General features: G+C 46.5%; 1 protein-coding gene across 2 annotated transcripts in view; it reads right to left on the bottom strand.

Annotated features, from left to right (window-relative positions):
- Nucleotides 1–13,933, bottom strand: part of PALD1 (phosphatase domain containing paladin 1) — a 975,161-nt gene that overhangs the window by 450,347 nt on the left and 510,881 nt on the right. For both annotated transcript variants that reach the window (XM_078643067.1, XM_078643068.1), the window contains exon 7: nt 3,916–3,991. In XM_078643067.1, coding sequence (XP_078499193.1) covers nt 3,916–3,991 — 76 coding nt within the window. The remainder of the gene's footprint in view (nt 1–3,915; nt 3,992–13,933) is intronic.

Consider the following 13,933-nt stretch of genomic DNA (forward strand, 5'->3'; position numbering starts at 1 on the left):
TACACAACCCCACACACACACACCCCCCACACACACACACAACCCCCCACACACACACACAACCCCACATATACACACAACCCCCCACACACACAACCCCACATACACACACACAATCCCACAACCCCACACACACAACCCCACACACACAACCCCCCACACACAACCCCCCAAACACACAAGCCCCACACAACCCTACACATACACACAACCCCCACACACAACCCTACACACAAAACCCTACACACACACAACCCTACACACACAACCGTACACACACACAACCCCCCCACACACACAACCCCCCCACACACACAACCCCCCCACACACACACAACCCCACAAACACACACAATGGCGCTTGCACTGCTCGTCACCTATAGTATACTTGTTTATAAATGCAAATGGGGAGGCACATGGGTCATGCACTGCTGATGTCACCTATGCTATGCTTGCTATGTGTGAGGGAAGCACGACTGCTGCTGTCACCTAACCCATCCACACACACACAGCCACACACACAACCACAACCACACACAACCACAACCACACACACCCACCACACACACAACCACAACCACACACACAACCACACACATACACAAACACACACACACAACCAAAACCACACACAACCACACAACCACACGCATACACACAACCACACGCATACACACAACCACACGCACAAACACTCCACATAATTTGACATCAATCCACAAAATTCAACTCAACAACACAATAACGCAACACACCACTTACATCTAATCCACACTACAGAATTCCACATCATGCCACAAAATTATACAGCACACCACATAGTTAAACTCCACCACATACCATTCCACAACACAAAATATCATTACACATAATTACACTCAATAACACACACTCCCACTCCACACAATTCCAGTACACTCAATACCACATAATTACTACCCACAACATTCTACCATGCCCCATCATTTCACTACACAAATACACTCCACACTACACAATTTCACACCACACAATTCCACAACTAACAATTCCAATCCAACCCACATAATTCCACTACACACCACATGCATACACTCCATAACACATGGCTAAAAGACATTGTAATTTACAATGCCATTAGCTCTAACTCAAATAAATCCGAGACATATTGCATTTCCAAGGCTTGTTTTTTATATGCCATGTGGCGTAGGCGCTGGTCATTTATTAATAACAATTCCTGTGGATAATGTTCTGTCTAGCCTAGCCCGTTGTTTGAAATTGGTGCTCTGATTTTACACAATTTTTAATCTGTACAATATTCTTCTAATCCTTTTTATCCCTTTTATAAACATGTTTTTAGTCATCATGAAATGTAATTGTGTACTTTTTAACCCAATGAAGATATACACAGCTGTAATGATGCTTTTTATTGATTGTATTTTGTATCTTTTAAGATCCTCCCCGAAATAAAGATTATTTGAATGAATGAATGATTAATAAAAAATAATTGTTTATTAAATTATATTTTGTTATCTGGTGTATGAAAGCCCTTTTTTCACAGTACTATGCAGCAATTTTGAGTAGTTGTATATCGTATCTTTTGTTGTTTTACACATATACTCCTTCCTCTCCAAGTAGCCAGAGTCCCAGGGGTATGGTTCAGCGCCTTGGTCATTAACTAGATCTAGTTTTATGAGTGCTCAGAAGTAGGAACATATTCTAACTTCCAAAACACTCTCTATTTGAGTTTCCGGCCTACTGTTGAACAGATGGCACCACATTAAAGATGTGGTGTAGCGCAAATGTTGCCCACCCTTTACATATCACAAATACTTAAAAGACACACAGGATGGAAGTGCACTTAGCACATGTTTCATGCATGGTTTAACAAACTAATGTAAGTGTTGCACTTGCCATTACTAGGGAGTGCCTTCACTGAAGGCTTAGAGAATTTATGTGTTTTACCATAACTGAGTGTAATTATTAAACCATCCTCATTTAATAGATCAGATACTCATCATAGAGAGGAAAGGTGATGTTCTTAATGTGTGTGCAAATTCAAGTGAAAAACATTTAATGATTCGAAAACTAATTAGAAACATCCTTACCTATATAGAAAGTGATTTTGTGTGAGACAAAAGTTTATGTAAAGGATGCATTAATATTTCATATATTTGATTTAAATGAAGTTCTTCGCATACTTACAGCCGATAATTTTAAAGGCTTACTGAATGTTTTATGTGATGTGAACCCTAATGCTTCAGAAACATATATGCATTTGTGTTAAATGTGCACAAGCAGTTTAAACGTGCACCATTGGGTTAATGTTTAAATTGTCATATGTAAGCCTATATTTAACCTTTATGGCTAAAGTTGATTTAACCTTTTTGCTATCTCAACATTTCTTGCAGGTATTCACATGTATTGATAGTTGTAGAATAGATACATTACTGTACTAGAGATGCAGACATGACCCTGAGCAGAAGACCTTGACAAGCAAACATGGGGAACCGGAGCATCAACTGAAAGACCTATTGAGTAAATGTTGCCGTCTGATGTGTACGTGAGAAACTGATGTAATTCCCATGTCTAGTGTGCAACTTTTTCCCAATGTAGCAGTTTGATACCTGAGAACGGGACTGAAACAAAGGACCTCTGATGATGTGTGCAAAGGGGGTGTTACCCAGTGAATATTAAGTGTTCTAAAGTAGTGTTCAACCCGTTAGACTTCAAAACCCCATTTTCCAGAGATGCTGTAGGAGCTCTTTTTCAAACTTTCTTCGCTATTTAGAGGTTAAGACCTCAATGCCTGTTTGCTCCCTTCTTATGTGTTGCTTAGGCTAACACTTTTCTCTTGACCCATAGAAGACTCTTGACCGAGCTCCTGAAATGCTCACACATTCTAAACGTAACTTTGTTTGCTTGACTCCAATTTTCTTTAAGGAATTCCCTCATTTTTTAGACTCGTTAGATTAACAGTACAATCTTCTTTGTCGGGACATTAATTGCTGTTTACCTATGGATAGAGAACACAATTTGTGACTTTTCTCTGAGCAACAACTGCTTTTGGTAATATTTTGCATCACAGTGACAAATGGGTTATACTGCTACCCGAATTTTGATTGATGTTAACGCTAACTCCCATCACCTCTCAGTTGGAGAGAAAGGTCAGTTGGAGGGCCAATGGTAAGCAAGTTGGCCCAGAAAACGCGAACTCAGATGAAAAGGTTCTACCTCCAAGTCTGGCTGAAAACATCTGGGAAAGCCATCCACAATATTCATTGTTTAGCCTTGCCCCAACTAGTTAAGTTAACATTGACAAATAAATTATCACATAACGACGTAAAAGTGAAACAAAAGTACTATTTACCATTGGAAAATACCATTGTTATTTCATCCCAGGCTATATTGAGAATTCTCTCGCTCTCTCTGAAACACTATATGGAAAACCAGGAATATAACAGGCTGTTTTCTGAAACGGAGATTTAGATCGGAAAGCTATGCTATGAGAAGTATAAAAAATATAAAATGTCAAATCCTTCTGAGGGATTCTGCACCTTTGTAGTGGGTTCAATGTTTTTGACAGTACCACCAAAGAAAGGAAAGTTACGTTTTCAGTATGAATATTTGTGCATTTTGATCGTGTCAAGGGCAAAACGAATAAAATATGGTCGACGATACTGGCATAAGAAGATAATGTACAGGTTTTATATTTGCAATGTGCAGAAAAAAAAAACATACCGACGTGAATACTTTCCTTTTCTAAATCACAGTTTTATATGGCACATTATGGTCACTGTAACATATCTGTTTAGGATTCATGGGAAGCAAACGCTGTGACTTACCAAAAATGGCTATAAGCAGAGGAAGCACACACAGGAGCCAAGAAAAATATTTTGGTTATCTTTGCAAGCATGACAGCTCTGTGAAACTTACCCTGAGAAACCCAACAAAAGCATCAAACTGTGCTTCCAAAGGAGCTCCGTCCACAGGCAAAGGCAGCCGATGATACCTGCCAAAAAGCAGAGAAAACTGGTTGACTTTTTATGGCCACTTCCCTATATAGGTACATTTCTCCAAAGCGTTCTATAAAAATACCTAACTGTATTGATGCTTAAATTCATGACTATATTTGAGACAAATGCTCTGAGAAATTAGGGCATGAAGGTCGTTCTTGCAGTCTGTGACAGGAAGAACTACTATGCTGTAGGCCACACAGCAGAGGAAATGGACCCAGTTTAAGGGTTGGGAAAACTTATCTTAATTACACCTTAACAAAGTCCATTTCCTATAGAGCCCATTACATAACTTCAAATTCCCTCAACCCTAGCTGCTAACACCTAGTCCCAAGCTCCCCGTCCATCATTCATTCCCCTAATCCTCACCACCTCTGGTCATCTCTCACTCCGCACTCCTCATCCTCCTTTTCTGTGCTCTCAGAAGCCTCAGCGGGTGCCCGGTGGTGACTGGCATTGCCCCAGGTTGCACTGCATCATGGGCTCCTTTAATTCTTTGCTACTGCTGACCAACAGTTGAGAGATGGCAGTACATTGTTCATATTGTGCCAGTACAGCAACTTAGTCATTAATTTGCTCCTTTACTCGGTGAATTACAATTTCCTCTTCACCTTTTTATGTGCGTTTGGGCACCTAAGATTTTCGTTCTTGTGTATTTATTTTCCATCAATCCCTGGGAAAAGTGTTCATATCTCTTACTCTTCTTTTGGTCCCCAGTGTAGTGACAGAATACTGAGCACCAATAAAAAGACTGCATTCTACACCTCTTGGGATTCCCAGGGAAATGTGATGTAGGCTAAAACAAGTAAATTACACTTGTGCTGCACTCAGGCCCACAACAATGTCAAAGGTCTCTACCATACACCAAAAATAATTCTTTAACCTCTTCGCAGCAGGGGTAATTCCCCTGCTGTGCTGGGGGGGGCGCACACAGCGCCCCTGTGCTCGTGACGAGTGCTCATGGCTCGTGGCCGTGTGCTCATGACGAGCTCAGCTCGTCTCGGCCACACACGTTTCTGTGGAACGCTCGTACAGCAGGGGAATTAGCCCCGCGTCCGAGCATTGCGGCCGTTATGACGAGCTCAGCTCGTCATGAGCACATGGCCACCATGCCTCATGACGAGCTGAGCTCGCCATGAGCACCCATGTGGTTAAGATGGCTCAACAAGGACACATGAAGTTCTCTGAGTTTATACACTCATAGGAATTCGTATCACTGTTCAAAGTGACAACTTTGATGTTGTTTTTTCTAGATTCTCGCCTTATATAATAAAAAAGTTTCCTGTCATGATTAAATACTAGGGCTCATACGGGTTTCCCTTTAAAATAGGTAGTGAATATTTTATCAGTTATGAATAAATATTGGCAGCTAGGAAGCTCAGTCACTGCACCACCTAATGTAATCCTAGGTTTAGTACTACATCAATATTGCCCACCTCAAATGACCAGCTACTAGAGGGTCATAAATTAAACATTTGGAAATGAGAGGCAAAATGATAAACATGAAGACCAATCCAAAGTTCCTTCTAAAGTAAGAAACAAGTTCTGTACTAGAACCATTTGGATGATACATTAATATATTAATTAAAGATGAGGTCACACACTACAAAACCTACGTTCGGGATAGCACGTATATGATAAACTTGATAGAGGACATGAGTTTTGACCCGCCCAATGAGCTACTGGTGACACTTGACATCACATCTTTGTGTACTAATAAACCGCAACATTGCAGTATTCTAATCATTGAACAGGTTCTTGAGGCACGCCCTAGACCTATGACAGTTCCCACAGAATTAATTATAGAACTATTAAGAATCGCTTTGACCAGAAATGAATCAATCAATCAATCAATCATGCCATTTGTATAGCGCACTACTCACCCGGGAGGGTCTCAAGGCGCTTGGGGGGAGGGGTATGCTACTGCTCGAACAGCCAGGTCTTGAGTTGTTTCCTGAAGGCAAGATGGTCCTGGGTCAGCCGAAGGTGGATGGGGAGGGAGTTCCAAGTCTTGGCAGCCAGGTAAGAGAAGGATCTTCCTCCGGCGGTGGCTCTTCGGATGCGTGGTACGGCTGCGAGGGCGAGGCTGGTGAACCGTAGCTGGCGGGTGGGCGTGTAGAAGGTCAGGCGGTCGTTGAGGTACTTGGGGCCCAGGTCGTGGAGAGACTTGTGTGCGTGGGTGAGGAGCCGGAACGTGATCCTCTTGTCGACGGGGAGCCAGTGCAGGTTCCTCAGGTGGCTGGAGATGTGGCTGCGTCGGGGGACATCCAGGATGAGTCGGGCGGAGGCGTTCTGGATGCGCTGGAGTCTTTTCTGTAGCTTGGCTGTGGTTCCGGCGTAGAGGGCGTTTCCGTAGTCCAGTCGGCTGGTGACGAGTGCCTGGGTGACAGTCTTCCTGGTCTCAGTCGGGATCCAGCAGAAGATCTTGCGAAGCATACGCAGGGTGTTGAAGCACGATGAGGAGACGGCGTTGACTTGTCTGGTCATCGAGAGGGAGGGGTCCAGGATGAAGCCCAGGTTGCGTGCGTGGTCGGTTGGTTTGGGTGCGGTGCCCAGGGCTGGGGGCCACCAGGAGTCGTCCCAGGCGGAGGGCGAAGATCCCAGGATGAGGACTTCCGTCTTGTCTGAGTTCAGTTTCAGTTTCAGTCCTTCATCCACTCGGCGACGTCTTTCATCCCTTCGTGTAGGCAGGTTCTGGCGGTGTCGGGGTCTCTGGTGAGGGAGAGGATCAGCTGGGTGTCGTTGGCGTAAGAGATGATCTTGAGGTTGTGCTGGCGTGCGATGGCTGCGAGAGGTTTCATGTAGATGTTGAAGAGGGTGGGGCTGAGTGAAGATCCTTGCGGGACGCCGCAGATGACTTCGGTGGCCTCGGAGCGAAACGGGGGGAGGCGGACTCTTTGTGTTCTTCCGGCGAGGAACGAGATGATCCACTCCAGTGCCTTCTCTTGGATACCGATGTTGCTGAGGCGCTGGACTAGGGTGCGGTGGCAGACCGTGTTGAATGCAGCGGAGAGGTCCAGGAGGATGAGGGCTACTGTTTCCCCCTTGCCGGATGTCGTCGGTGGCTGCGATGAGGGCGGTCTCGGTGCTGTGGTTGGCTCTGAAGCCGGACTGCGAGGGGTCGAGGGATCTGTTCGTCTCGAGGAAGGCGGTCAGCTGTCGGTTGACGATCTTCTCGATGACTTTAGCAGGAAAAGGGAGGAGCGAGATGGGGCGGAACTTTTTGAGATCGGTGGGGTCCACTGTAGGTTTCTTCAGGAGGGCGCTGATCTCGGCGTGCTTCCAGCTCTCCAGGAAGGTGGCGTGTTGAAGGTGGCGGTGTTGAAGGAGGCGTTGATGATGTTCCGGAGTTGGGGTGCGATGGTGGAGTCGGCCTTGTTGAAGACGGGGTGTGGGCAGGGGTCGGTCGGTGATCCGGAGTGGATGGTGTTCATCGTGCGGGCTGTGTCTTCCCTGGTCACCGTGGTCCAGGTGCGAAGGGTGGCGGTGGGGGGCGTTGGTTCAACGGTTGGGTGCATGGGTGGGGCGCCGAAGCTGTTGTGGATGTCGGCGATCTTGCGGTGGAAGAACGAGGCGAGGGAGTCGCAGAGGTCTTGTGACGGAGTGATGTCGTTGGTGCCGGTGCTGGGGTTGGAGAACTCCTTGACGATAGTGAAGAGCTCTTTGCTGTCGTGGGCGTTGTTGTCCAGTCGTTCCTTCAGGGATTTCTTCTTGGTGGTGCGGATGAGTTGGTGGTGCTTGCGGGTAGCGTGTTTGAGGGCGGTCATGTTGTCGGTGGTCCGGTCGAGGAGCCAGGCTTTCTCGAGGGTGCGGCAGGTCTTCTTGGAGTCCTTGAGGTCGTCGGTGAACCAGGATGCCTTCTTGCTTCTGGGTCTGCTGGGAGGGTTCTTTAGTGGCGCGAGGTCGTCGGCGCAGGCGGTCAGCCACTGTGTGAAGTTGCGGGCTGCTTCGTTGGGGTCCGTTGTGTTGGCGGGTGGGCTCTGGCTGAGGGAGGTGGTGAGCTGGTCTGCGGTGATCTTGCTCCAATTCCTGTGAGGTACCTGTTGCGGGTGGTGGTGGGTCGTGGATCTTTTGAAGCTGAAGTGGACGCAGCTGTGGTCGGTCCAGTGGAGTCCGGTGGCGTGGCTGAAGGTGATGTACTTGCTGGAAGAGAAGACGGGATCAAGCGTGTGGCCGGCGTAGTGGGTGGGGGTGTTGACCAGTTGCTCGAGTCTGAGGTTGGCGAGGTTTTCCAGCAGGGCGGTGGTGTTGAGGTCCTTGTTGTTCTCCAGGTGGAAGTTGAGGTCCCCGAGGAGGATGTAGTCGGTGGAGGGGAGGGCGTGCGGGCAGATGAAGTCTGTGATGTCTTCGCTGAATTGTGTGCGTGGTCCCGGGGGTCTGTAGACGAGGGTGCCTCTGAGGGTCGTCTTAGGGTCGGTGTGAATCTGGAAGTGGAGATGTTCGGCTGCGGCGAAGGAGTCGTTGGCGTCGGTCGTGATGCGGATGGTGTTCCTGTGGACGATGGCGATGCCACCTCCGGTCTGGTTGATGCGGTCCCTCCTGATGATCTTGTACCCGTCCGGGATGGCGATGGCGATGTCGGGTGCAGAGGAGGCGTTCATCCAGGTTTCCGTGAGGAAGGCGACGTCCGGTGATGTAGCGTCGAGGAGGTTCCAGAGTTCCACGGCGTGTCTGTGGACGGAGCGGGTGTTGATCAGGATGCACTTGAGGTGGTTGCTGCTGGTGTTTGTCTTGGCGGGTGCGGGGCAGGTTCGGAGGCAGGTGATTGCCCAAGGCTCTTTTCCATTGGTATGGAAGAAGGCCATTGTGAAGCCGCTCCTCAAGAAGCCTTCACTCGACCCCGGCCTCCTGAAAAATTTTAGACCCATTTCCCTGCTCCCTGCACCTGCGAAAATTCTGGAAGCACATTTGAATCGCCATCTATCCTCTTTTCTTGAGGCTTCTGAGTATCTAGACACCACCCAACACGGATTCCGAAAACATCACAGCACAGAATCTGCTCTCACCTTTGTAGTCGATAACATCCGACGCAAAGTTGATGCTGGACAAACTACTGTTCTAGTGCTATTGGACCTCACGGCCGCATTCGACACCTTGTCTCCTGCCATTTTAACATCTCGGCTTAGGGAGGCAGGTGTCACTGGTTCGGCCCTGAGACTCCTCGACTCCTTTCTCCTTGATAGGGAACAGAGAGTGATGCTTGGTAACCACCTCTCCCCAGCGAAGTCTTTGCAATGTGGGGTGCCACAGGGGTCGGCACTAAGTCCGATCCTGTTCAACATCTACGTGGCCCCCCTTGCTAGGCTTGTAAGATCGCAGGGGATGGAGGTGGTATCATACGCCGATGACACCCAGATTATGATGTCACTCACTCAGTCCTCTGTCATAACATCTGCCTCTAGCTTCAGGTCCTGTATGCAACATGTTGCAGACTGGATGGTTATCAACTCCCTGAAGCTAAATGGCGACAAGACTGAGGTCTTGGTCTTTGGGAAGGACCTAGATGTCTGGTCGAGTGAGTGGTGGCCTTCCTCTCTTGGCACCTGCCCCACCCCCTCTCAATCTGCCAGAAATCTGGGTGTGGTGTTTGATACTTCACTCTCGATGTCTCTTCAGGTGAATCGGACTGTTGCAACCTGTTGGGGCGTGATCAGGACGCTCAATAGAATTCGCAGCTATCTGTCTCTTCAAGCACGTAAGCAGATTGCAGTCGCCCTTGTTGGTTCCAGGTTAGATTATTGCAACTCTCTCTACATGGAGTCCAACAAGGGCCTTATACATCGGCTGCAAATCGTGCAGAATGCTGCTGCACGTTTTGTCCTAGACCTCTCTAGGACTTCTTCTGCTACTACTGCGAGGAGAGACCTACATTGGCTGCCTATTCAGCACAGAATTTATTTTAAAATTCTGTGTCTGACCTACAGAGCTCTCGAGGATGGACCTAAAGGTGCTATCAGTTCTCTGCTTACTCGCTACCATCCTACAAGGTGTCTTCGTTCTTCGGGACTATTTCAGCTTGTTGTCCCTCGCTTTAAGCTCACCAGATGGGGAGCCAGGGCCTTTTCTGTCACTGCCCCCCAGCTCTGGAACATCCTGCCTATGGAGATCAAGACTCTACCCTCTCTAGCGCTGTTTAAAAAGGCCTTAAAAACGTGGTGCTTTTCAAGGGCCTACACAGGCTGAATTGCAGGGTGACTGCTATGAGCTGGCTTTGGAATTAGGCGCCTTGACGCCCATTGGGCTAAGTTTGCGCACGATAAGACCCCTTTTTATTATTAACTTGCAGGTGCAGCAGGTGAAGGGTCCGTGGGTGCGTCTCGGGGTGGCTCGGCAGCAGGCGTGGGTCCGGCCGGCATTGAGTGCGTTGAGAGTGGCGGCGGCGTAGGTCAGTCGGGTCGTCTTGCCTCGGCAGGGAGGGCCAGGGGTCCTGGCGCTGGGCGCGGGCCAGGCGCGGACGGGCCAGACGGGCTTACCTTTGGCGCACCTTCGCCGCTCAATCGGCGCTCCCGCTGCACGCGTCCGCTGCACGGTCGCTCTGGGGGCGTCATAAGTAAGGAGCCGGGAGGGAGGAGCAGCTGGGTGGCGGGAGCGGGGCGGCGAATGGAATCACAGGGGGGCGGGGCCGCAGGGAGGCAGCGGTGGGAAATTCCAAGAAGCAGCGGGCAGCAGGAAATTCCCAGGAGCAGCGGGAAATTCCCAGGAGCAGCGGGAAATTCCCAGGAGCAGCAGGCAGCGAGCGAAGGAATCTGCAGGCAGGAGGCGGCAAAGGCAGGCAGGAGCGGCAGCAGTGAGTGGGGCGACCAAGCCCTGTGGAGGGCTGAGAAATTACATCAAATATGGTGAATCCTATTACCAACAGAGTGTTGGCCCTCATATGAATGCAGTAATTGCTCCAAATTTAGCTAATATCATGTGGATACCTTTGAACATTAGTTTGTACTTGTAGATTCTACCCCCTTCCGTAGTTCTATAAGATGTTAGAAGAGGTACATCAATGATATTTTTATGGTTCGGAGCGATTCGGATTCCAGATTAAGGGAATTTGTCTTATACCTCAATAAAACAAAGCCACACTTGAGGTTCACTGCCAGTTGGGACAGGCAGCATATCCCATTTCTATACTTGTTGATTAAACATGATGAAGGGATACTCATTGCATCTCTGTACAGGGAGCCCACTGACAGGCACACTTTGTTGTCATACCATAGCTTTTATCCTAGGGCCCTAAGTGATGGCCTACCATATGGCCAATTTTTAAGACTCCGGCGCAACTGTACCATAAAAGCAGATTACATTAGAGATGCTGTCATACTATCAAAGAGATTAAAGGAGAGGGGCTACCCCCCCCCCCGTAGAATGGTGAGAATTGCACTAAAGAGAGCCTGGTATTGTAACATAGAGGAAATACTACAGATCAAGCCACATGAGAAGGTTCGACAAATAGTATGTGCGACTACCTTTTGCCCTCACACCAATAAAATCATGCCATCGATGAGGAATCACTGGCATATCATTAAGAATATTGACCCTGCATTAGAAAAGTCATGGCTTTCCTTTAAAATAGGCAAGAATAGAAATGATCACTTGATACATTTGGTAGGACGTCCTAGGTTTTCAAATAACACTAAGGAATGTGTGGGGACTCCATCCTGTGAAGGGTCATTACAGATGTGGAGATTGTGCTGTTTGTCAATTTACAGACAATACCAAGTACTTGAAGCATGGTAATTTCAAGGTAGAATTGAGGCATTTTTCTAAATTGTAATGCAATCAATGTTGTATATTGTATCTGGTGTCCTTGTGATTTATGTAGGTCAAACTACTCAACAGGTAAAAGTGCGGCTTGAACAGCAGAGAAGCAGGACCCGGTGTGGAGTGACCACTGCAACCTTGGTGTCACACTTTCTTGATGCTAGTCACTCTGCCAATGACCTGGCAAGCATTCGAAGGGGCACAGATACCTATAAGAGAAGCGGCGGCAGGCACAGGTAAATGTGGTGAGGCGGGGACGGTTGGGGGGAGCTGACAGACGACTGAATAGGTATAATTAAATAAATAAATCATACCTATTCTGTTGTCTGATGGCTTCCCCCCTGCCACACCCTGCCCATCTCACCTCGCTTACGTGAGCTGGCCGCCGCTGTTTAAGAGGAGGTAGCATGCTGCTGAATTTGCACAGATTGGAATGCAAATGGATTGTGTTATATGACTCGATTGAAAGAGGCTTGAACACAAACAAGGAGTAGAGCAGACTTGCATCCCTGCTTCAAGGATAAAATGGGATTAGATGGATGCATCTTACTGGAATCTAAGAGGGACTTTTTGCATCTGGGCTCAAATAACTTAAGTTGATAGAGACCTACGTATGGACTCTCTATATTCAGAATTGTTTGTTCTTTTATATATTTATATATTATATTGTATTTATCATGTTCTTTGGTCTAACATATTGTATGGTCTGAACCGGGGTGGACAGATTGATAGTAATGTTAAAAAAAAAAAAAACACCCCCTTTTCCTTGATTATTCCTACTCAGGACACATTGAATAGAGGTGGTTGTTATTTAGTGGAATTTGAGAGGGTTCCTTGTATCCATGTGTCAATGATGCCTATGCTATTAAGAGGGTGATTGGACCCTATTTATTTTGTTTCTCTCAGTATTTATTATTTAAATTTATCTTATTTGATGTAGTGGTTGTCCGGATTAAAGCTGGGCTAATAGACATTGACCAACCCCTCCTCTATCTTTGACATATGCTCCTCTATTGAGAGCATCTCATCTTGGAACAAAGCGTTCCAATACTCGCTTTCTGCTGCTTCCTGATTAAGACAGGTACGCTCGGCTTCCACACTGCTTCTCATTGAGAGAAGTATTCTCTCTCTGCAGCTTGGAACCTTGCTGTCCATGCTGATGGTTCTTTGCACTCAGGGTAAGAGATTTGTGATTCTTGTGGGCTATGGGAGACTTATTGGAGGGTCAGTGCCCTGTAATTATTCATCAGAGATTTATTTGAGAGTTTGAGCCTTAACTCTTTATTGTATATTTTTCAGGTATTCTTCCCATGAGTAAGTCATTTGTTGTATCTACTCACGAGGATGCCTAATTTTAGCATTCTCTTACATTATTATCTGGATGAAGATACTTCTATATACTGATTTCTTTTTGTGTTCACACTTTACCACCTTTTATTTATCACTACATTAGTTTTTTAGTGTTCCTGGTTTTAGATGGTCCCCATATAATTTTAAGTCCTGATAAGACCCGGCCATTCATACCCTCTTGTCAAATCTTCATCGACAAAGTGTAACAAACAAACACACAATTTAGTGCCACTTTGAGACCGATGGACTAATTTTTAACTTTATTGGTTGCTTGTTACTCGTAACACACATGCACTATTATATTGTGTAATAGGTTACCTATGCTCTTTGTTGTTCTGTTGCACTGGGGGCTCTATGCACTTATGTATTTGTTTATTACAGTTGTCATTTGTAAGTATGTATAAACTTGTAAGTTGGTGTACATTATAAATGCATATTTTCTTGAAGTTCCTTCATGGCTCTGTGCATGAGATTATTATTTTTGCATTAGATGCATGCGGCTTTTTAACCTTTGACATTTTTTATCTCACTAAATGATACCTATGAACGCAATTATTTTTCTTTGATAACTTTGGATTTGGAGTAGATAGATCTATGTTTTTTTGCACTCAAATGAATAGTAGTTTAAAACCCTAAATAATGGTGAAGTCGCATTTTAAGATACAATTCTGACAATGCCACTTTAAGAAAGATGGCACTTTCTAGTCCCAACCATTTGTACCTTCTGCTAGTGTCCTGGGTCACATGACTGTGAATAGCTTTGCTATTGGGGTTTGTGTATTGCTTCCATACAATAACAGAAAGAGGGCTTAGGTACAGAAAAGATTAACCAACCT

This window comes from Lissotriton helveticus, chromosome 5_1 (assembly GCF_964261635.1).
Source record: "Lissotriton helveticus chromosome 5_1, aLisHel1.1, whole genome shotgun sequence".
In the NCBI taxonomy this organism is placed as follows: Eukaryota; Metazoa; Chordata; class Amphibia; order Caudata; family Salamandridae; genus Lissotriton; species Lissotriton helveticus.